This window comes from Aotus nancymaae, unplaced genomic scaffold (genome assembly GCF_030222135.1).
Source record: "Aotus nancymaae isolate 86718 unplaced genomic scaffold, 86718_ANA_hifiasm-v0.15.2.pri h1tg000021l, whole genome shotgun sequence".
In the NCBI taxonomy this organism is placed as follows: Eukaryota; Metazoa; Chordata; class Mammalia; order Primates; family Aotidae; genus Aotus; species Aotus nancymaae.
Window position 1 is genome coordinate 12,891,080 of NW_026988433.1, and position 23,623 is coordinate 12,914,702.

General features: G+C 46.9%; 1 protein-coding gene across 1 annotated transcript in view; it reads left to right on the forward strand.

The window, feature by feature from the left end:
* Nucleotides 1-23,623, forward strand: part of GCN1 (GCN1 activator of EIF2AK4) — a 67,346-nt gene that overhangs the window by 5,537 nt on the left and 38,186 nt on the right. The window contains exons 3-20 of the mRNA XM_064379729.1: nt 4,392-4,455; nt 5,037-5,168; nt 5,603-5,711; nt 9,190-9,288; nt 9,381-9,515; nt 10,395-10,463; nt 10,591-10,699; nt 11,918-11,992; nt 12,260-12,388; nt 12,919-12,969; nt 13,960-14,058; nt 14,296-14,469; nt 16,779-16,931; nt 18,525-18,617; nt 21,146-21,221; nt 21,370-21,529; nt 22,913-23,102; nt 23,201-23,325. Coding sequence (XP_064235799.1) covers nt 4,392-4,455; nt 5,037-5,168; nt 5,603-5,711; nt 9,190-9,288; nt 9,381-9,515; nt 10,395-10,463; nt 10,591-10,699; nt 11,918-11,992; nt 12,260-12,388; nt 12,919-12,969; nt 13,960-14,058; nt 14,296-14,469; nt 16,779-16,931; nt 18,525-18,617; nt 21,146-21,221; nt 21,370-21,529; nt 22,913-23,102; nt 23,201-23,325 — 2,042 coding nt within the window. The remainder of the gene's footprint in view (nt 1-4,391; nt 4,456-5,036; nt 5,169-5,602; nt 5,712-9,189; nt 9,289-9,380; nt 9,516-10,394; nt 10,464-10,590; nt 10,700-11,917; nt 11,993-12,259; nt 12,389-12,918; nt 12,970-13,959; nt 14,059-14,295; nt 14,470-16,778; nt 16,932-18,524; nt 18,618-21,145; nt 21,222-21,369; nt 21,530-22,912; nt 23,103-23,200; nt 23,326-23,623) is intronic.

The following is a 23,623-nucleotide window of genomic DNA, read 5'->3' on the forward strand; positions in this document are numbered from 1 at the left end:
CGAGCCTCTGGGCCCAGCTGAAATTGTGTTTCTTTAGAACCATGGCCTTTATTTCCTTGCTATCAAGTGAATTGAAACAGTTAAAACCTTTGGGTTAATGGAGAGTTTATCCATTCAGATGTGAAGGCTGTTTATTCTTGTAACCATTTTGATTGGAAATATTTTAAAAAGATAGCAAAAACCTTTCTCAAGTAGTATACTGAGTACAAAAACATTTTCTTTATGACCTGGGATATCATTTTTCCCAGTCTGTGTTCAATAAAGTATTCCAAGATCAAATAAGTTGGGAGAGGTTCTTTTTTGGAGTCTTTCTCTGTCTCCCAGGTTGGAGTGCAATGGCATGATTGATCTCAGCTCACTGTAATCTCTGCCTCCCGGGTTCAAGCAGTTCACCTGCCTCAGCCTCCTGAGTAGCTGGGATTACAGGCGCCCATCACTACACCCAGCAATTTTTGTGTTTTTAGTAGAGACAGGGTTTTATCATGTTGGCCAGATGGTCTTGATCTCCTGACCTCTTGATCTGCCCGCCTCGGCCTCCCAAAGTGTTGGGATTATTACCCGCGTGAGCCAGTGGGAGGTCATGTTTTTTAATACCCTCTTGGAATATTCACAATAAGGTGTTTTCACTTTATAAAGCTTCCTTGAATCCTCTTTTTTGAACCTCTTTTTTGTTGAAATTCTGTTCAGGGCCTGGGAAACACATTTTGGGAAATGCTGAGCATATCTGATTATTCTGATCTGCACCATATCCAAGGGATAGCTCTAGGACTTATTAAGTAAGACCATTTTGCCTTCACTCAATAAATCCTAGTTATTTTTTCATTTCTTTTGGTATGTTTGTTTTTACTGTATAGCATTGGCTCTCAAAGTGTGGTTCCTGGACAGGCAGCATCAACATCACCTCTGAACCTGTTAGAGATAAAAATTCCCAGCTCCACTGGAGCAACTCAAATCAGACCGGGAGGTGCTGTAGTCCCAGCTACTTGGGAGATTGAGAGGTGGGAGGATCACTTGAGCCTGGGAGGTTGAGGCTGCGGTGGTGGGTGATAGAGTGAGACCCTGTGTCAAAAAAAAAATCTTGGGGATAGAACCCACCATTTGTGTTTTAACAAGCCCTTTAGGTGATTCCTGTGTTTACTAAAGTTTGAAAACCATGGCCATGGCCGGGCACAGTGGCTCACGCCTGTAATCTCAGCACTTTGGGAGGCTGAGGGGGATGGATCATCTGAGGTAAGGAGTTCAAGACCAGCCTGGCCAACATGGTGAAACCCTGTCTCAGCTAAAAATACAAAAAAATTAGCTGGGTGTGTTGGTGGGCGCGTTGGTGGGCGCCTGTAATCCCAGCTACTTGGGGAGGCTGAGACAGGAGAATCATTTGAACCCCGTAGGTGGAGGTTGCAGTGAGCCAAGATCATGCCATTGCACTCTAGCCTGGACAACAAGAATGAATCTCAAAAAAAAGGAATAAATAAATCAAAAGAAAACCATAGCCATATGGATTGGGACTCCCTTTCTGTCCCCTTTTACTTTTTATTCCTACCACACCACCCAACTTCTCATTTGCTGCTTCTGACCTACTTGTGCCCGGTAAGATACCCAAGCTTGTAAACTTGCTGTTTGTGAGCTTCTAAGAGATTCTCTTGTGTGTAATGCTCTTGTGTGTAATGCTTTAGTGTATGAGTTTTATGGCATCCTCAAAGGTTTTTCTGGTCACTTTCCCAGCAGAGAGCTCTAATTAGAAAGGCAGCCATGTGGCCAGGCATGGTGGCTCACGCCTGTAATCCTGGATCACGAGGTCAAGACATCGAGACCATCCCGGCCAACATGGTGAAACTCCATCTCTACTAAAAATACAAAAATTAGCTGGGCCTGGTGGCTTGCGCCTGTAGTCCAGCTACTCAGCAGGCTGAGGGAGGAGACTCCCTCGAACCTGGGAGGCAGAGATTGCAGTGAGCCAAGATTGCGCCACTGCACTCCAGCCTGGGCGACAGAGCAAGACTCCGTCTTAAAAAAAAAAAAAAATGAAAGGCAGCAACTATGTGATACCGATTTTTCCAGTCACAGGCCTCTAGTGCAGCCGTCAGTGTTCATCACTGACTTGGACTTGTACGGGCTGTGCCACTTATAGGCTGTTTGACCTGCTTCAAGTTACTTCACCTCTCTGAGCCTGTTTCTTTTGCTTTGAACATGGAGATAGCAGTAATACTTCCCTGATAGGTTGGAGTAAATGTCACACATTGTCTGGCTATGGTAAACTCACAGTGTATGTTAGCTGTTGTTATTGTCATTGTCTTAGCCACAACCTGTTTCTGGCCCCAGTCATTCTTTTCCCCAGTTACTGAAATAGCCCTGGATCACATGGACCAATGCAGTGTTCAGGGCTCTGGTGCAATGGTGTCCCTGTACCTCATTCATTTCTCTTCCATCATTCAGGTGCCTGAAGTGTGAGGAGTGGTGTGAGCCATGCCTGGGCCTCCTGCTCTCGGTGCCTCCTACACCCAGTATAAGTCTGTCTTACCCTGCAGGTTAAATTTCCTCCTCCTCAGAAGCTTCTCCCTTTTGTTTGCATGCTTCAGTATGGCATGCAGCACTTGTCACAGGTTGGCTTTCCAACATTATTGAGCACTCTTTTTCTTTTTTTTTTTTTTTTGAGATGGAGTCTCGCTCTATCTCCCAGGCTGGAGTGCAGTGGTGCGATCTCGGCTCACTGTAGCCTCTGCCTCTGGGGTTCAAGTGACTCTCCTGCCTCAGCCTCCTGAGTAGCTGGGATTACATGTGCGTGCCACCATGCCTAGGTAATTTTCGTATTTTTAGTAGGGATGGGGTTTTGCCATGTTGGCCAGGCTGGTCTCGAACTCCTGGCCTCAAGTTATCTTTCCACCTCGGCCTCCCAAAATGCTGGGATTACAGGCATGAGCCACTGCGCCCAGCCATATTGAGCACTATTGTTCAACCAAGAGTTGAACTCTTTCTGCCCAGAGTTAGGGTGTATCTGTTTCACTCTGGCTGCCTGGCTTGGTTTCCCGTTGCTTCCTTTCTTTATTTAAAAATGGGTTTAACCGGGCGTGGTGGCTCACGCCTGTAATCCCAGCACTTTGGGAGGCCGAGGCGGGTGGATCACGAGGTCAAGAGATCGAGACCATCCTGGTCAACATGGTGAAACCCCGTCTCTACTAAAAATACAAAAAATTAGCTGGGCATGGTGGCGCGTGCCTGTAATCCCAGCTACTCAGGAGGCTGAGGCAGGAGAATTGCCTGAACCCAGGAGGCGGAGGTTGCGGTGAGCCGAGAGTGCGCCATTGCACTCCAGCCTGGGTAACAAGCGAAACTCCGTCTCAAAAAAAAAAAAAAAGGGCTTAATAACAGTGCCACTTTATATGGATTAAGTGAGTTAATGTGTATGAATTACTTAGAGGAGGGTCTGCCATCTCATAAGCACTAAGAGCTGGGGTGTTATTAGTCCTCTCGTTTTCTTCCTCATGTGTCCTGAGTAGGTATTATTATGTCTTCTTTTTTTTTTTTTTTTGAGACGGAGTTTCTGTCTTGTTACCCAGGCTGGAGGGCAATGGCGCGATCTCGGCTCACCGCAACCTCCATCTCCTGGTTTCAGGCAATTCTCCTGCCTCAGCCTCCTGAGTAGCTGGGATTACAGGCACGCGCCACCATGCCCAGCTAATTTTTTGTATTTTTAGTGGAGACGGGGTTTCACCATGTTGACCAGGATGGTCTCGATCTCTTGACCTCGTGATCCACCCGCCTCGGCCTCCCAAAGTGCTGGGATTACAGGCGTGAGCCACCGCGCGCGCCCGGCTATTATGTCTTCTTAACCCTGCATTCCACATATGTCTCTCTCCCTTTCCATTTTTCCAGAGCCTGCTAATCTGTTCGGCCAAGCTTCTGTATCTTTCAGACTTTCAGAAACATCCAGTTATAGGTGCTGTTCCCTCTTCTTGTCGCTCATAGTACTTCAATGTTATACTGTTTTTTAAACTGTTTACTAGAATGTATGTAAAGAAATAAAGATGCACATCCTAATTGAACAGCTTACTGAATCATCACATATTAAAATTAAGCACCAGTATAACCAGCACGCAGATCAAGAAGTAGAATCGTTCCAGCACTCCTGAACCTCTACTTGATGGCATGTGAGGTTTCGAGGCCACTTGTATTTTCTTAGTTTCGTTCCTTTAGCAAATGTCTACCCAGAGCTTTTTTGTACCAGGCGTTTTCCTAGAGTCCTGTTTGGTTGTTGCTTTTTCCTCTTGGGGAGGAAATTCTTAAATATATGGGGAGTGTCCAGTGGGCTGAGATCATGTCTGGCAGAACACCTGACTGCAGCTGCTTACCAGGTCATTTTTATTGACTACTCTCTGTGTAATCTTTGGTTTCAGATCTGCCAGAGGGAGCAGTGAAGGGGCTCTGCAAATTGTTCTGCTTGACTCTGCATCGATACAGGTGAGACCCAGCCAAAGGCCCTGTATCTGGAACAATTTTTTATAGAGAGATCCTTTAGGGTAGTGGTTAGAACCCTGGTTGAAGCCAGACTGCCTGCTGCCAAATCTGGGCTATATCATATCCTAGCTGTTAGATACTGGGTAAGTTACTTATCTTTCTATGCCTCAGTTTCCTGCTCTGCAGAATGGAGATGATTCCATTCTCTGTCTCATGGGTGGTGGTTAGTAAGTGTGAAGTGCCTGGAACAGTTGCCTGCTGTGCCATAGTGGTCACTATGTGTATGCTGCCATTAGTCTTGTGTGTTGAATGGCCTGGCCTACTTTGAGAACCTTATAAGTGTTCCATAAATGTAGAGGCTGCCCTTACATACTCAGTGGCGTATTTGCCCTTAATGAGATACTTTTAGAACTCTAGGAGTAGGTGAGTTTATCCAGTTATTTCCTAATTCCTCCTCTGTGATCCACTGGAGTGTGGTGTGATCAGTTTTTCCTGAGAAAGACCAGTGCATGGCCTGAGCAGCCTTGCCCCTGCCTCTGCCTGAGGTCCCCATGTTCACCTTTCCCCTTTGCCTCTCCCCCTAGAGATGCAGCCTCCCGCAGGGCCTTACAGGCAGCCATCCAGCAGTTGGCTGAGGCCCAGCCGGAAGCCACTGCTAAGAACCTTCTAAACTCTCTGCAGTCTTCCGGTATTGGCTCCAAAGCAGGCATTCCCAGGTAAGAGGTAAAGGTTGTGGCCCCCTGGGAATTGGTGGAGTCCTGCTCAGGAGAAGCTGATGCAGCTGACTGCGTACCCAAGGGAGGAGCCAGGATGGCAAGCTTAGTGGAGAAAACCACTTTCCTGAGGAGCAGGGTTGGGAAACAGGGCAGGCAAGGCCATTTTGAGGGGAACCAGTTGCCCACCAGGCCCCTAATGCTGGAAACCATCTGTTTGTTTTTATAGTTGTCAGTGCCAAGAGATGGGTGTTTGGCCACTAAAGCCTGGACTCCTTGTCCTGAATTGTCACAGATGGTTTGTGGGGAACTGATTTCAAGTTCTGTTCCATGAGGTCAGGGGAGAGTCCTGCATTACCAGGCGGGGCTTTAGGGACAGTGTTAGTCCTCAAGGTGGAGGCTGCTGCTCTGAACTTACCCCCTGCTCTCCTCTGCAGTAAGAGCAGTGGCTCTGCCGCCTTGCTGGCCTTGACCTGGACCTGTCTTCTGGTGCGCATTGTCTTTCCGTCAAAAGCCAAGCGACAAGGAGACATCTGGAACAAACTGGTAGGTTCCTGGGTCTCTGAAGTAGTAAGGGTCAGCTTTCTGCCGGAGTTAGAGCGTGTTTCAGCACCTTCTTGGTGCCAAGTGCTTTTCTAGGTGCTGGGTCACCAGATACTCTGAGTTGTCCTGAGGCACATGGCTTTGGTGGATGGGCATGAGTGCAGTGTAATCACTTTCCTCGGTTTATCAGACATTTTGGAGCTTCTCTGTCAGGCATGGTGCTAGGCACTGGCAATGCAGTGATGGACAAAAGAAACGAGGCCTCTGATTTCATGGCATGTGTGGAAGCCATGACAGGCCAGAGTTGGGAAGATAGCCAAAAATTAAGGAAACTAGGAAAATCATAGTGTGAATCCTTTTGCTTTTTTCTGGCTAATCATTCCATTCCCTGTGTTTGATTTCAGTGTTGAACTGGTGAATGGAATGGATTTCTTGTCTTGGTTTTGGTTCTTAAATTCCCTCCTTTCCTTTCTGCATATCTGCTCACCAGGTTTGGAGGTGAGCAGAGCAGACATGTGCCTAGACAGGCTTAGTGGAGGTCACGAGGAATGTTTTTATTTTTATTTTTTTGAGACGGAGTCTCACTCTGTTGTCCAGGCTGGAGTACAGTGGTGAGGTCTTGGCTCACCGCAACCTCTGTCTCCTGGGTTCAAGCGATTCTCCTCCCAAGTGGCTGGGATTATAGGTGCCTGCCACTATGCCCAGCTAAGTTTTTGTATTTTTACTAGAGAAGGAGTTTCACCATGTTGGCCAGGCTGGTCTTGAACTCCTGACCTCATTATCTGCCCGCCTCAGCCTCCCAAAATACTGGGATTACAGGTGTGAGCCACCGCTCCCGGCTGAGCAGTGGTTTAATGATTTAATGAAAAGAAGTCTGAGGATCTTGGTATGGATCTGATTCTTTTTTTGAGATGGAGTTTTCGCTCTTGTTGCCCAGGCTGGAGTGCAATGGTGCAATCTTGTCTCACTGCAACCTCTGCTGCCTGGGTTCAAGTGATTCTTCTGCCTCAGCCTCCCAAGTGGTTGGGATTAAAAGTATATGCCACCACGCTCAGCTAATTTTTTTGTATTTTTAGTAGAGACGGGGTTTCACCATGGTGGCCAGGCTGGTATGGAACTCCTGACCTCAGGTGATCCCCCTGTCCCGGCCTCCCAAAGTGCTGGGATTACAGGCGTGAGTCACTGTGGCCGGCCTTGGATCTGATTCTTGTCCATGAGACTTGGCTGAGTCACTTAACTTCTGAGCCCATTTCCTCATTTGCAAAGTGAGAAAGAAAATACTACCCAGCCTGTCCACCTCAAAGAGTTGCCATAATGACAGGTTTAGTTGAGGGTTGAGATGGCTGTGGAAACTGTAGAGTCCTATGCAGGTAGGTGTCAATGATGAGTAGCCTTAGGAAACACAAGTACCTCTCCATGAAGCAACCTGCTAGTTAGATAGAGGGCCCCATCCCTGGGAGCTTATCCAGCACACCTCTGGGGACAAACATGGAATGGCCATCGGTATAATTGATTGATGATGGATTAGAACCACTGAAACCTTGAGGGTTGATGATTATGTATTGTTGTCAGCTGGGACTCTCTTGGATCCCCTTTAGGGCGTGGGTGTAATTGTTACCAAAAGCCTCTTTGTAAGCAGGCTTATCTCTACTGAGTGGTGTTTTTTTCTTTGTTTTTTTATTTTGTTTTGTTTTTGAGAGTCTGACTGTCACCCAGGTTGGATTACAGTGGCGCTGTCTCGCCTCACTGCAACCTCCGCCTCCCAGGCTCGAGCAGTTCTCGTCCCTCAGCCTACTAAGTATAATAACTGGGATTATATGCACATGCCACCACATCCCGCTATTTTTAGTAGAGATGGGGTTTCACCATGTTGGCCAGGCTAGTCTCAAACTCCTGACTTCAGGTGATCTGTCTGCCTCGGCCTCCTAAAGTGCAGGGATTGCAGGTATGAGCCACTGTGCCCAGCCTACTTTTTAAAAAACATATTTAAAAATTTTTTTTTACATACCATGATTCTGCAGACTTCTTTTTCTTTTTTGAGACAAGCTCTTGCTCTGTCACCCAGGCTGGAGCACAGTGGCATGATCTCAGCTCACTGCAGCCTTGACCTCCTGGGCTCAAGCGATCCTTCTACCACAGCCTCCTGAGTAGATGGGACTGCAGGCATGCTAGTGCAATTTTTGTTTTTTTTTGTAGAGATGGGGTTTTCCTGTGTTGCCCAGGTTTGTCCCAAACTCCTGGGCTCAAGGGAACCACCTGCTTCAGTCTTCCAAAGTGCTGGGTCTATAGGTGTGACCCACTGCACCCAGACAGTAATCCTTTCTATGCCACACTATATATTGGGAGTCCTCTGTTTTTTATAGTCTTTTATTGTTACTAACAGTGCTGCAATGAATTGCCTTGTACATAGGACATTTTGTACACATGCAAATGGAATTTTTTCTTTTTTTTTGGTTAGGAAGCAAACTGAGAGCAAATGGAATTTATTAGCATTGCTTTCACAAGCATATCTGTTTTATCAGGGTGGCCGTTTGCACTGCTCTCTAGTGACCTTGGGCATTTGTGGCACGAAAAGCCTCTGAGATTTTTTTTTTTTTTTTTGAGATGGAATTTTGCTCTTTATGCCCAGGCTGGAGTGCAATGGCACAATCCCGGCTCACCACAACCTCCTCCCGGGTTCAAGCGATTCTCCTGCCTTAGTCTCCCGAGTAGCTGGGATTACAGGCATGCGCCACTACGCCTGGCTAATTTTGTATTTTTAGTAGAGACGGTGTTTCACCATGTTGGTCAGGCTGGTCTCAAACTCCTGACCTCAGGTGATCTGCCTGCCTTGGCCTCCCACAGCACTGGGATGACAGGTGTCAGCCACTGTGCCCGGCTGCCTCTGAGATTTTTTTAGTTGAGCACCTATTATGTGTGTCAGTCTGGGTTGGACAATGTGAGCTCTATGTAGTTCGAATCCACATATTGAGCTATGCTTCTGTATCCATGATGCTCAGCGTAGCGCCTGCCATGTAGTCAGTAGTTAGTAAGTATTTGTGAAATTAATAAAGGACAAGTCAAGGCAGATAGGAAGTAAATGAAACAGGGCCCTTATTTTTTTCCTGCATGGCACTTAAACCTCACTGAAATTGTATATTCATTTGTGTATTTATTTGTTGAACTTCTTTTATTCCCACTGAATTCTAAGGTATGTGAAAGCAGGGACCATGTCTGTCTTACTCCCCTTGTGCCTTCATTGTCTCATAATAAGTGACCAGCAAATATTTATTAAATGAACACTTGAGTGTCATTGAATAAATAGGACAGAACTAAATGCAGGATGGAGAGAAGAGGATCTGGCTAGAGTTGAGTGGGAGAAGCTGAGTGGAGATGAAACCAGGATTTGGAGGGGCTGATGGAGGTCTTTGCAGGCTCTGAAGGCCATGGGAACCTCAGTCTCATGTCCTATCTTGACCTGAGTCTTTCCTGGTTCTGGCAGGTGGAGGTGCAGTGCCTACTCTTGCTGGAGGTGCTGGGTGGCTCCCACAAGCACGCCGTGGATGGTGCTGTGAAGAAACTCACGAAGCTGTGGAAAGAGGTGACAGGACTGCAGGGGCTGGTGGGCATTGCTTCTTCCATGCCACTCCCCCACTGCCATCTTATACACCTGCCTGGCACTTTCCTCTTCAGAACCCCGGGCTGGTGGAACAATACTTGTCAGCCATTCTTAGCCTAGAGCCCAACCAGAGCTATGCTGGCATGCTGGGGCTGCTGGTGCAGTTCTGCACGAGTCACAAGGAGACGGATGTGGTCAGTCGGCATAAGGCAAGTGCCAGGGCGGAGTGACTGTGGGTTTGCTACATTGGAAATGTTGGGAGCTCGCTGGAGGGAAGGAATGGGAACCTGCTTTGCCCTGGCGACCCAAGCTGTTGACCTCATCTGAAACTTGTTGGTTTTCTCATGTGAAACACTGGCCTTTTGCCATGATACATGAACTTCTAGGAGTTGGAAAGTAAGTTTTCCTTCAATTTCTGGCTTGGGTGTTAGTTTGCTTGTTCATACAGTCATTGATTCATCCCAGTTGAGCAACTGCCATGTTCTAGGCACTGTGCCCGGTGTTGGGGGTACACCAGTGACCAAGGGAGCTATGACCCCTGCCCCCATGGAACTGAGTCTGAGATGCTGACAGTAAACAGATAGTCTAGTTAATTGTAAATGGTAAGTGCTACAAAAGGAAAGTGTGAGAAGCTATGAGACTCCACAACGGAAGGACCTGATTTAGGCTGTGGGTCAGAGAACACACCTCTCTAAAGAAGGAATTTTGAAAGTAAAGAGGAATTAGCACGGGCAAGAGGCGAGGCAGAGCATTTTGGGCAGAGCAAGCAGCCTGTGGGCAGGAACGGAGAGGAGGTGAGTGGGGTTGGAGTGACGGGACTGGGTTAGAGAGTGAGACGCAGCTGGCTGAGTGACGGGCAGGCCCTTATAAGCCGTATCAAGGACTTTGGACTTTATCCTGGGGGACCATGGAAAGCTGTGGAACGGTTTTAAGTGGGGTTGCATGATCAGTGGGACCTCTATGCTTAACACTGAAATTTGGGGCATTGATTTGTATTTTTTGGAGGCACTCTCACAAGAGGGTCCCCTTAGGCCAGTGATGAGATACTTGAGAATGCCAGGGTCTAACCAGACCTTTGTGTTCTCTAGGGTGCCCTACTGGACTTTTACATGAAGAACATCCTTATGAGCAAAGTCAAGCCTCCGAAGTACCTGTTGGTGAGTGGGAGGTGGACGTTACTCACCTGGACACATGATCTCATTTTAAATTCTGGGGTGCTGAACTCTTTTTCCTTCTTGGTCTGTTCCCATGAGGGCTAGGTGCCTGATTACTTTTTCTTTGTAGGATAGCTGTGCCCCTCTGCTCCGGTACCTGTCCCACTCAGAATTTAAGGATCTGATATTGCCCACCATACAGAAGTCCTTACTGAGGAGTCCAGAGAATGTTATTGAAAGTAGGTTGCTGTTAACCAGGATGGTGGGAGGGAGATGAGTTGCCTATAATCTCTGTTTCCAATATTTGGCAAGAAGTGTGTGTGGTAGTGGGGAGGGAAGGGGGATGTATTCACTGTTTACCTTGTTGGGACCTTGGGTGAGAGATTGGGGACCTTTTTAAGATTATTGAAAGTCAGCTAGATGCGGTGGCTCACACCTGTAATCCCAGCACTTTGGGAGGCAGAGGTGGGCAGATCACTTGAGCCCAGGAGCTCAACTCGGGAGGCTGACTTGGGAGGATCACTTGAGGCCAGGAAGCAGAAGTTGCAGTGAGCCAAGATGGCAATACTGTACTCCATCCAGCCCAGGTGACAGAGTGAGACCCCATCACAAAAAACAAAAAAGAGTCCAGGTGGCTTACACCTGTAATCCCAACAGATTGGGAGGCTGAGGCAGGTGGATCACCTGAGGTCAGGAGTTCGAGACCAGCCTGACCAACATGGTGAAACACCATCTCTAATAAAAATACAAAAAAAATTAGGTGAGGTGGCACATGCCTGTAGTCCCAGCTACTCAGGAGACTGAGGCAGGAGAAACACTTGAACCTAGGAGGCGGAGGTTGCAGAGATCATGCCATTGCACTCCAGCCTAAGTGACAGAGTGAGACCCCTTTTAAAAAAAAAAAAGAAGAAAAGAAAAAGAAAGTCATTGGCTCTCTTGTTAGAAGAATGCACAAAAGTATATCCACTAAGAATACTGCATATAATTTTAGGGTTTCAAGAACCCTCTGGATCAGTTTATAGCTTTAGCCATTGTTTTGGTTCCCAGAAAATATCAAGTGTTCACCTTCAGAGCTGAGTGAAAGAAAATGAGATATTCTGTTACCTCTCCACCCCCCCCAAAAGAACTTTCTGGACACCAGGTTAAGAACCTCCTCTCTAGACGTTCTGGACTTAGTGTGGAGGTGGCACTTGAAATCATGGGATCTCAGGGTTGAGTCTGTCCCTGTGTATCATAGTGAAATGTATTGGTGGGATGTTGGAAAGGCAATTTTTCCTAATTGGGATGGGGTGGTATACAGCTTTTTCACAGAGCTTTGGGACTACTCATGCAGCCCTGTGGTGGTTCCAGGTGGCCAGACAGCAGGCCTGGTAGCATTTGCTGAGGAGCAGGGGAAAAAATTATCTGTTGAATTTATCGCTGTAACTGACATGGTCAGTGTTTTCTGTCCTCCTTAGCTATTTCTAGTCTGCTGGCATCAGTGACTCTTGACCTCAGCCAGTATGCCCTGGACATTGTGAAAGGACTGGCTAGTGAGTATCCCAGCCTCTCTCCAGCCCTTAAGTGGCACCTTGGGTTTGGTTGTACTTGTCCTAATTGTTGTAGCAGGGGTAGGGGACAGCTCAGGGTAGTAATAAGGCCCTAACCTAAACTACATTGGCATTGGCAGTTTCTTTCTTGAGATTATTTTAATGAGAACATATAGCTAGTACTAAAGAGATGGGGGCATGGAAAAGACAAAGACGAAAGTCTGGATGCCAGTTGTTGGCTGCTTCTGAGCAGTGGCTCTGTGTGTCCAGGTCACCTGAAATCCAACAGTCCTCACCTGATGGATGAAGCCGTGCTGGCACTGCGGAACCTGGCACGCCAGTGCAGTGACTCTTCAGCCATGGAAGCCCTGACCAAGCACTTATTTGCTATTCTCGGAGGTGAGCAAGCCTTCTTGGCCATGGGGTGGCTGAGGTGTGGCTCCTGGCATTTCCTTCAACCCTGGGATCTCAAGGGGACTTGATGCTCCAAGTCTGTGTGTGACAAGGCTATGTGACCAGCCTGTTTCACCCTGGATGTGAATGTGTGTGAATGAACAAAACTCTCATAGGTTGGTGTGGATGGGGTGATCTCACGTTTTTCGTTTTTAAGATACACATTTTTGTATGCATAGCAGAAAAAACTAAAGGAAATACACCAGAAAATAATGTCTTTGAGTAGTGGAAACATGAGTGCCTTTTAAATGTTTTCCTTTATATTTTTTCTGTTTCTCAAGTTTTCTGTAGGAACATTACTTTTTGAGTCAGAAAGCAAAAGGCTAGTAAATGTTGTTTTAAACCCAGCTTCACAACACAGAGGCTACTTCTGGAATCAGAAACCGTATTGTGGCATCACACACATGACCGCATTGTTCACCTTCTTGGGAAATGTGGCATATGTGAATGTGAATCTTTGCTGTCTCTCCTCACAGGTTCAGAAGGAAAACTAACTGTTGTAGCCCAGAAGATGAGCGTCCTCTCAGGTATACGATTTCTTTCTTTTTTTGAGACAGAGTCTTGCTCTGTCATCTAGGATGGAATGCAGTGGCGCCATCTCAGCTCACTGCAACCTTTGCCTCCCAGGTTCAAGTGATTCTTGTGCCTCAGCCTCCTGAGTAGCTGGGATTACTGGCTCACACCATCACGCCTGGCTAATTTTTTTGTATTTTTAGTAAAGACAGGGTTTCACCGTAGAATATTGGCCAGGCTGGTCTCAAACTCCTGGCTTCAAGTGATCTGCCCGCCTCAGCCTCCCAAAGTGCTGGGATTACAGGCAGGTATAGGATTTTTCTGCCAGTAGTAGAGCTGTGATCTAGTAGTAGATAAGTTTTTTTTTGTTTTTTTTGAGATGGAGTCTCACTCTGTTGCCAGACTGGAGTGCAGTGGTGCCATCTTGGCTCACTGCAGCCTCCGTCTCCCTGGTTCAAGTGCTCCTCCTGCCTCAGCCTCCTGAGTAGCTGGGACTATAGGTGCATGCCACCATGCCCAGCTAATTTTTTTGTATTTTTAGTAGAGACAGGGTTTCACCGTGTTTGCCAGGTTGGTCTCGATCTCTTGACCTCGTGATCTGCCCTTCTTGGCCTCCCAAAGTGCTGGGATTACAGGCGTGACCACTGTACCCACCCTAGTAGTAGATAAGCTTTAATGTAACCCTTAGGTAAGGTGAATCCTTCTTTGGATCTTGACTCCTCTGACCATCTTGGGTCCAGCCTGCCTCCCAGGACCCTGCTGCTTGCCTGCTTGATGAGAGGGACTTACTTGTTCAAGTCTAGCAGGAGGCCTGGCTTCTATAGAAGGCAGGAGGTGTAGAGGGAGCATTAAGGGAAGATCAGTTAGGGCCAGAGGAGAGATATGACTCCTGGGGGATGCAGAAGAGGTCTGTGACCCAGAGTGCAGAGGTGGCAGCAGTAGGAAGACTTGCCTGTTTCTGGTTTTGTGCTGATAAGGGACTGAACAGGGAATCTGCCTTTTAGGGATTGGGAGCGTCAGTCATCACGTGGTGTCTGGACCTTCCAGTCAGGTCCTGAACGGGATTGTGGCTGAGCTGTTCATCCCATTCCTTCAGCAGGAAGGTAATTCTCTGCAGCATGGTAAGCATGCCTTCTGTACCCATCCTTGACCGTGGTTTTTCACGATTTCCTTCTGTAAACCTCTCCTGAAGACACACCTCCCTCAGATAGCATGGCTCGAGCTGTCTGAAATATCATTGCTTCCTCCCCTTTGTACTCTGGCTTGTTTTTTGAACTTCTTGCAATGATTTGACATGGCTATAGGACATTGGACTGACTGGACCATGCTTTTTGCCCTAGTTCATGAAGGGACCTTGGTGCACGCTGTCTCAGTCCTGGCTCTCTGGTGTAACCGATTCACTACGGAAGTGCCCAGGAAGCTCACTGAATGGTTCAAAAAAGCTTTCAGCCTTAAAACCTCCACATCTGCGGTGAGGCACGCCTACCTGCAGTGCATGTTGGCCTCTTATCGGGGTAAGACGCCTCCCAGGGCCAGTGTCCAGGCCTCCCTGCAGAGGTGACCTAGTCTTTAGGGCATTATTAGTGTTCCCGGCTTTCTCTGTTAGTTCAGCTTATTTAGCACCATTTATTTCTTCCTGAAATAAATGGGAACTTCAGGAAGAAATAAATGGGAACATTGGGCTTAGCTCAAAATCAGAATTCAGTCTTCACAACAAATTCTGGCTTCCCTCACTTATCAGACTTTCAAAGTACAAAGCTTTATTCAGAGAGGACCCAGAACCTGAACTTGTCACTACAGTATTTGAAGTCATGGAGAAATGATTCAGATAAGATTGGTTTAAGGGCCAGACACGGTAGCTCACGCCTGTAATCCCAATACTTTGGGAGGCCAAGGTGGGTGGATCACCTGAGGTCAGGAGTTCGAGACCAGCCTGCCTGGCCAACATGGTGAAACCTCATCTCTACAAAAATACAAAAATTAACTGGGCATGATGGCAGGTGCCTGTGATCCCAGCTACTCTGGAGGCCGAGGCAGAGGTTGCAGTGAGCCAAGATCAAGCCATTGCACCCCCGCCTGGGTGACAGAATGGGACTCCATCTCAAAAAACAAAAAAGAAACACCTGGGAGATTCCAGAGCCTTCTCTCAAGAGGGGACACCCTTCTGTGTGAAATGTCTTTTCTGATGAACTTTGTACTCACATATTCCTTGTAATGATAAGGGAAGAATAATCTGGCTTTAAGAGATTTTTGTACTGAGTTTAAAGCAATAAATCTTTTTCTGAAATACGTCTCTCAGCTCAGAATCATAGATCATTTTTGTGCGGTGGTTTGTGAGGTTTGTTTAAACCGCAGATAGTGCTTATTGAAGTCATAGATTTTCCATGGGAAATGTACAGTCAATACATTGTCAGCTGCCTTAGGGATATAGTGAACTCATATCCATGACTTAAAAACAGTCTATGAGGCCAGGCGAGGTGGCTCACGCCTGTAATCCCAGCACTTTGGGAGGCTGAGGTGGGAGGATTGCTTGAGCTCAGGAGTTTGAGACCAGCCTAGACAACAAAGTAAGACCCCCATCTCTACAAAAAGTTAAGTTAGCAGGGCATGGCGGTACTTGTCTGTGGTCCCAGCTGCACAGGAGGCTGAGGCAGGGGGATTGCTTGAGCCCAGGAGTTCAAGATCAGCCAGGGCAACATAGCAAGGCTCCATCTCTACAAAAAAATTAAAATAAATAAAAATAAAAAGTCTCTATACTCATATATATCAGTTTCCATTATTGCTGCATTGAATGACTATCAGTTGTAGGTGGGACCTTGAATTGTAGATGGCAAAAACTTGACTTTACCTAGTCTCTTCAGCTTGAGCTAGTTCTGCTTATTGCTTTTACTTTTAATTTATTTTTTAAAAAAGTAATTCAGAGTGCTGGAACACAGTGCTCATTGCTTTTAAAATAAACATAATATAAAATCTTTTAAAAACAAAACAAAACCTTTAGAATAAAGATTTCTTGGATTCAAATTCATAACATTATCTGGAAAACTGCTTCCATTGTGAATTGTTCTCATATGCCCATTTAGTAGCTATGAAACAACAAACCCAGGTGTGGGAGGAAAACAAAATAAAACATAGGCTTGAGCTATAGTTTTGACTCCTAGGTTTAAGCAATTCTCCAGCCTCAGCCTCCCAAGTAGGTGGGATTACAGGCGCCCACCACCATACCCAGCTAATTTTCGTATTTTTTAATAGAAACAGGGTTTTACCATGTTGGCCGGGGTGGTCTTGAACTCCTGACCTCAGGTGATCCACCCGCCTCAGCCTCCCAAAGTGCTGGGATGACAGGCATGAGCCACGGCACCTGGCAGAGCTATAGTTTTAGCTGGTTTCTCCTTGTTTTTTTTCTTTTTTAAAATGAGTTTCGTTCAGTGGCCAGCATATTGGTTCTGGTTTTAGAATTTGGGTCCAAAGGTCATCTGATATAGGGGAAGAGTACCATATGGGAATTGATAGGATTGAGGGGGGCTCTGACTTGCCTCAACTAGCTGTGTAACCTTGAGCAACTCACTTAATGTCTCTGCTTATCCATCAGTTGAGTAACTGGACTATTGGATTAGTAAGGATTATCTTTTTGCCTCTAATTTTGTGGTTGTAGAGTTTAAGTTTTGATTTAACTTCACTTCTTTTTGAGGTATTTAACTCAAAATAAAAAAATTAACCGAAGGGCTTTAGTCATCCATTTCACAGTTGGGTAGATAAATCCTTTCTCAATCCTGTCATTGCCAAAGATCAGGATGTCCTTTAAGGTGCTGTCCTCTCTCCACAGGTGACACATTGTTGCAGGCCCTGGACCTACTGCCCTTGCTCATCCAGACAGTGGAGAAGGCAGCCTCCCAAAGCACTCAGGTTCCCACAGTCGCTGAAGGGGTTGCTGCAGCCTTGTTGCTCTTGAAGCTGTCAGTGGCTGACTCACAGGCTGGTATGAGTCCAGAGATGTCCAGAATGGTAGAGACAGGGGCCTCTGACAAGAGTCCTTGGGGGGAGTGTTTCGATGTTCAGGGTTAGCTTGGTCCTGACCACACTGGATCAGCCACAGGTTTGCTTGTCATCTGTTGGATGAACCTCAGGGTTGCATGGGCAATGAGAATGCAGCCAGGGGACTGTGTGACTGTCCTCCTTTGTCATGTTGCTCCATTGCTACACAGCCTTGTAGATGATGCCCAGATGGACCAGGGTTTAGTATTGGGACTGTTTGTTTCAATTGGTTATACAGTACAAAATTCAAAAGGATATAACAAGAGAAGCTTCCCCTTAGCCCTGTCTTTCCGCTTGGCTGTTAAATTTCCCTCCATAAACAGTATTACCAATTTTGCACTTTGGGAGGCCGAGGCAGGCGGATCATGAGGTCAGGATATCGAGACCATTCTGGCCAACGTGGTGAAACCCCATCTCTACTAAAAATACAAAAATTAGCTGGGTGTGGTGGCGCACGCCTGTAATCCCAGCTACTTGGGAGGCTGAGGCAGGAGAATCACTTGAACCCAGGAGGTGGAGATTGCAGTGAGCCGAGATCGTGCCACTATACTTCAGCCTGGTGACAGAGCGAGACTCTGTCTTTTAAAAAAAAAAAAAAAAAAAAAAAAAAAAAAACTAACTGTATTACCAATTTAATGTCCAGAGATAGTGTGTATATAATTGAACATGCTGGGTAACATTCTGTCTATACTGTATTATATGCAACATATATACTACATATACATTGTATTATATACTATATATACTATGTATAATAGATCTTCGAAATGATTCCAAATCAGTACATCCAAAAGAGCTTTCTCATTATATTTTGTGGCTACATCACATTTCATGCTTTCTTTATTCCATCTCCCAATCTCTGCTCTGGGACACACCTGAACTTACTTCTTTGGTTAGGAATGGAGCTCAGCTCTTTTCATAATATCGTGTGTGCACTGTGGCCATGCAAGACACTGGGCTACCTAGGGGAATGCTAAGATCAATATGACCTTCTTCAGCGAATATCAGGGTGCTTACTTCATAGTAGGAGCAAGGAAACACAAAAACACATCTGTAGCTTAAAATGTGGCATTAGAGTAGTTTTGAAGGAGAGATTGTTTTTAGTTGGGAGGATGAGTATTGGGAAGAGCTTTATGGAGGAAGCGTTTGAACTAGTGCCCTGAAGACTGGGAAGGATTTCATTATCCTGAAGCGAATGGCCCAGAGTGAGTCCAAGCAGCCCCAGTCAGGGAAGGGCAGTGAAAGCCGGAGTCTGTAAACCTCAGATATTCCAGCTTGGCACCTGGGGTGGATGGGCATTCTGGATTAGAAGCAGTTCACCTAGGCTCTTGTAAGCAGCAGAGAACCACTGAAGAGTTTCATACAGGAAGTGATACCAGAAGGACTGAGGTAAGTTTCCCAAATAGAAGAGCACCTAGCCTCCTGCTACAGAGGAGGGTTTACCAGCAAAGCCCACCCCAGCAGCTTCAGGATTGAGGGCATCAGCTCTGGGGGACATGGTGAGCTGTGTTATGGGATAACCTTTTGTTTCTTGCAGAGGCCAAACTGAGCAGTTTCTGGCAGCTGATTGTGGATGAGAAGAAGCAGGTTTTCACCTCTGAGAAATTCCTGCTTATGGCTTCAGAGGATGGTAAGTTACTCCACACTTAGTTGAACTCGAGATTGAGACAAAGTCTCTTTGGGAAATCTTCAGAATTGAGACAAAGTCTCTTTGGGAAATCTTCAGAGAGGACCCTTTCTTGACCAGCCAGTCAGCTCTGCAAAAACCTGGGCCAGAGTGATCTGGCCAACAGCTTAGTTATTGTGGGAATGAATTCATTCCTGTAGGGAATGTAAGAAAGGTTAGGGAAATGGGACTTGGGAGATGTGTGGAGACAGAACTGTAATGGTTGTGGAGCTACAGTGTAAGCTGTAATTATAGCTGATTGGGTAATTGGTGCTGTCTCGGAGGTTTTCTTGTGTTGAGGCAGCTGAGGAGCTCTGGTGGAGTCTGGCAGGCTCAACTCCCCCACCAAGAGACACAAAAACTACTGGTTTCTATCCTGGCAGAAAAGGAACAGTGGAATTTTAAATGTGTGTTTAAAATTCTACGTTGTCTTAGGGGTGTCTGCCACTAATTGGTGATTTGAAGAGTCTTTTGACTCACAAATTGCAACATCCCATTAATGAGTTACAACTGTTAGTCATTTCCTGGTTTTAGAAAAATTTTTTAATTTTGAAAAGGAAATAGACTCATGTAATTCAAAAATAGATACAGGAGGGTCTACATTGAAAATTATATCCCTGCTTTGATCTCTGGCTACCCAGTTCGTCTGCTGTAGATAACCAATTTTATTAGCTTCTTCTGTAGCCTTGTTATTTTATATATACACAAGTAAATACCTGTACATGTTTGTCCTCTACCTTTTTTACAAAATGTTACTGTGCCTACTGTATATACTGTGCTTTCTAGACCTGGAAATGAGTCCATGTCAGTGTATAATGAGCTTCATCCTTATTTTGGTGCTGTGACACTTGGATCATTCTTTTTTTTTTTTTGAGACAGAATTTCACTCTTGTTGCCCAGGCTGGAGTGCAATGCCAAGATCTCGGCTCATTGTAACTTCCGTCTCGCGGGTTCAAGTGATTCTCCTGCTCAAAGTAGCTGGGATTACAGGCATGTGCCACCACACCTGGCTAATTTTGTAATTTTTTTTTTAGTAGAGACAGGGGTTCTCCATGTTGGTCAGGCTGGTCTCGAACTCCCGACCTCAGGTGATCCGCCTGCCTTGGCCTCCCAAAGTATTGGGATCACAGGCGTGAGCCACTGCGCCCGATGTCTTTTTAGAACTTCATAGTAATTTTTTAGTTGTTGTTGAGACAGGATCTCACTGTTGCCCAGGCTGGAGTGCAGCGGCACAATCATGGCTCACTTGAGCCTTTACCTCCCTGGTCTCAGGTGGTCCTCAGCTTCCTGAGTAGCTGGGAGTACAGATGCACACCACCACACCTGGCTAATTTTTGTATTTTTTTTTTTAGAGATGGGGGTTTCACCATGTTGCCCAGGCTGATCTTGAACTCCTGGGCCTAAGCAGTGCTCCTGCCTCAGCCTCCCAAAGTGCTGGTATTACAGACATGAGCCATTGTGCTTGACCTTAGTAACTTTTTTTTTTTTTTTTTTGAGACAGAGTCTTGCTTTGTTACCCAGGCTGGGGTACAGTGGCACAGTCTGCTCATTGCAATCTCTGCCTCCTGGGTTCAAGCAATTCTTCTGCCTCAGCTTCCCTAGTAGCTGGGATTACAGGCGTGTGCCACCATACGCAGTTAATTTTTGTATTTTTAGTAGAGACGACGTTTCACCATGTTGGCCAGGCTGGTCTTGAACTCCTAACCTCAGATGATTTGTCCACCTTGGACTCCCAGAGTGCTGGGATTATAGGCGTGAGCCACTGGGCCCAGCCTAGCACTCCGGGAGGCTGAGGCAGGTGGATCACCTGAGGTCAGGGGTTCAAGACCAGCCTGGCCAACATGGTGAAACCCCGTCTCTACTAAAAATACAAAGATTAGCTGGGCATGGTGGTGGGTGCCTGTAATCCCAGCTACTCTGGAGGCTGAGGCAGGAGAATCACTTGAACCTGGGAAGCAGAGGTTGTAGTGAGCTGAGATCGCGCCACTGTACTCCAGCCTGGGCGACAGAGCAAGACTCTGCCTCAAAAAAACAAAAAAAGTATAGGCCAGGCCTGGTGGCTTACACCTGTAATCCCAGCACTTTGGGAGGCCAAGACGGGTGGATCACCTGAGTTCAGGAATTTGAGACCAGCCTGGCCAACATGGTGAAACCCCATCTCTGTTAAAAATACAAAACTTAGCTGGGCGTGGTGGCAGGTGCTTGTATTCTCAGCTACTCGGGAGGCTGAGGCAGGAGAATTGCTTGAACCTGGGAGGCGGACGTTGTAATGAGTCAAGATTGTGCCACTGCACTCCAGCCTGGGTGTCAGAGGAAGACTCCGTCTCAAAAAAAAAAAAAAAACCTGCAAAAAACAAAAAGCAAGCTGTAATTTCACATCAAATGATAATTATATTTAGGTGTTAATTTTCAGCTTATTCTATTATTTCTGGGTATACATATGTGTGTTTAACTATTTTAAAAGCACTTCCATTCTTTTTCTCCCCTCCCAGCCCTGTGTACTGTGTTGCATCTGACAGAGAGACTTTTCCTTGACCACCCGCATAGACTCACTGGCAACAAAGTTCAGTACGTGACGCTGGCTTACCTTTTCTTTTGGGCCAAATGAGGCAAAGGCTGGCAGGAACCTGAGAAAGGGTGTGTGGCAGGCAGAATGGTTGGCTGTGGAAGGCCCTCCTCCCGGCCTTACCCCATACCTGTCTCCCTGTGCTTGTAGGCAGTACCACCGGGCTCTGGTGGCAGTGCTCCTGAGCCGCACCTGGCATGTCCGCAGGCAGGCTCAGCAGACGGCTCGCAAGCTGCTCTCCTCTCTTGGGGGCTTTAAGCTGGCGCATGGACTCCTGGAGGAGCTGAAGACTGTCCTCAGTTCTCACAAGGTGAGGGCATCTGGGCTCTAGAACTGGGGTCTTGGATCCACTTAGCTGTCCCTGCTTATGCTGTGGGGTTTTGGCTGGGCCACTCCCTGGTTGTTCTTTCTTACTCTGTGTGATGCTAGCATCTTCTGCTCTGCTGTCGAGCTCCAGTAACATCTTTCATAGGATTCCATTTCCTTTTCAGAAACTTTTCACATGTAGCTTTACTTTTTTCCCAGGTTTTTTTTTTTTCTTTGGGTTGTTTTGTTTTGCTCACTGCACCCTCTGCCTCCCAAGCTCAAGTGAACCTTCCATCTCATCCTCCCAGGTTGCTGGGACTATAGGTGCACACCACCATGCCTGGCTAATTTTTTTATTTTTTATATTTTTGTAGATGTGGTCTCGCCATGTTGCCCAGGCTGATCTTGAACTCTTAGGCTTAAGTGATCCTCCCACCTTAGCTTCTCAAAAGTATTGGGATTAACAGGCATGAGCCACTGTGTCCTGCCCCTTTATCCTTGATTAATTGAATAACACTTTGTGTTTTTTTTTTTTTGAGACGGAGTTTCGCTCTTGTTACCCAGGCTGGAGTGCAATGGCGCACTCTCGGCTCACCGCAACCTCCACCTCCTGGGTTCAGGCAATTCTTCTGCCTCAGCCTCCTGAGTAGCTGGGATTACAGGCACGCGCCACCATGCCCAGCTAATTTTTTGTATTTTTAGTGGAGACGGGGTTTCACCATGTTGACCAGGATGATCTCGATCTCTTGACCTCGTGATCCACCCGCCTTCGCCTCCCAGAGTGCTGGGATTACAGGTGTGAGCCACCGCAGCCGGCATACTTTATGTTTTTAAAGCACTTTGTGATTTTTAAAGCATTTTCTTCCCATTTTTTCTTTCGATTTTGTTTTTTCACAGTACCTTTCAAAGGCAAATAGGGCTTGATATTCTTATTTTATATGAGTTGGCCAGGGTTCCAGGAGCTCAAATGAGTTGCACAGGGTCTCCCAGCCCATGGGGAGAGACCCCCAAAGACCTGGTTCTCATTTCTGTGCTCTTTGTGCCATGTTCCACTGCTTCCCTCCCTCCCTAAGCCTGTAGAGGAATGTGGGCCAGTGGCAAACTTGCCATCACAGGCTGGGTCTCCTGGACCAGTTTCTGTTGCCTTCTTTACCCCTGTAGGCTTTTTAGATGCAGAGTCACAGGTGCTTCCTTCTTCCAGGTACATCTCACAGCCTGTGGGTCCCTTTGCAGGAAGCTGGGCATCCATCTCCACCCCAGCAAGGACCCCAGAGAAGAATTGAATGAGGGGCCGTTGTGTCCGTAGCGTATTTGGTTTCTGTGTTCCAAGCCTGCACAGGGCTCTGAGCAGTGGGGTTCTTTTGTGTTCTCATGTGTCTCCATGCAGGTGCTGCCCTTAGAGGCTCTGGTGACCAATGCTGGGGAGGTGACTGAGGCAGGCAAGGCCTACGTACCCCCACGGGTCCTGCAGGAGGCTCTTTGTGTCATCTCTGGCGTTCCAGGGCTCAAGGGTGATGTCACCGACACCGAACAGCTGGCCCAGGAGATGCTGATCATCTCCCACCACCCATCCTTAGGTCTGTGGCTGTGGTGGGTGTGGGAGAGCCCGAGGCTTTATGGGGCGGGGTAAGAGTAGGCCAGGCAGAAGGCCTCAAAGAGCTCCCTTCCCCTTCAGTGGCCATTCAGTCTGGACTTTGGCCAGCACTTCTTGCCAGGATGAAGATTGATCCCGAAGCCTTCATCACCAGGCACCTGGATCAGATCATTCCTAGGATCACCACACAGAGTCCCCTAAACCAGGTGATGGGCTTATAAGCTGGTCTGGGCTCAGGTCTGGAAAGGGCCCTCTCATCACAGGGTGCGGGAAGAGAGGAGTCACAGAAACAGGTGAAGGTAGATGAAATGTAGGCTGGACCCTTGGTTGCAAGTGACAGAAATATAAACTGGTTTAAGCACAAAAGGGAACTTACTGCCTCACCTGCAAAGTCTAAGGATGTGACTGGCTTTGGCTAATGCTGACTACAGGGATTCAGATGTTGCCCTGGGGACACTGTAGGTAATGTCTCTCTTACTCTGTCCCATCCATCTTGGTCTCTTG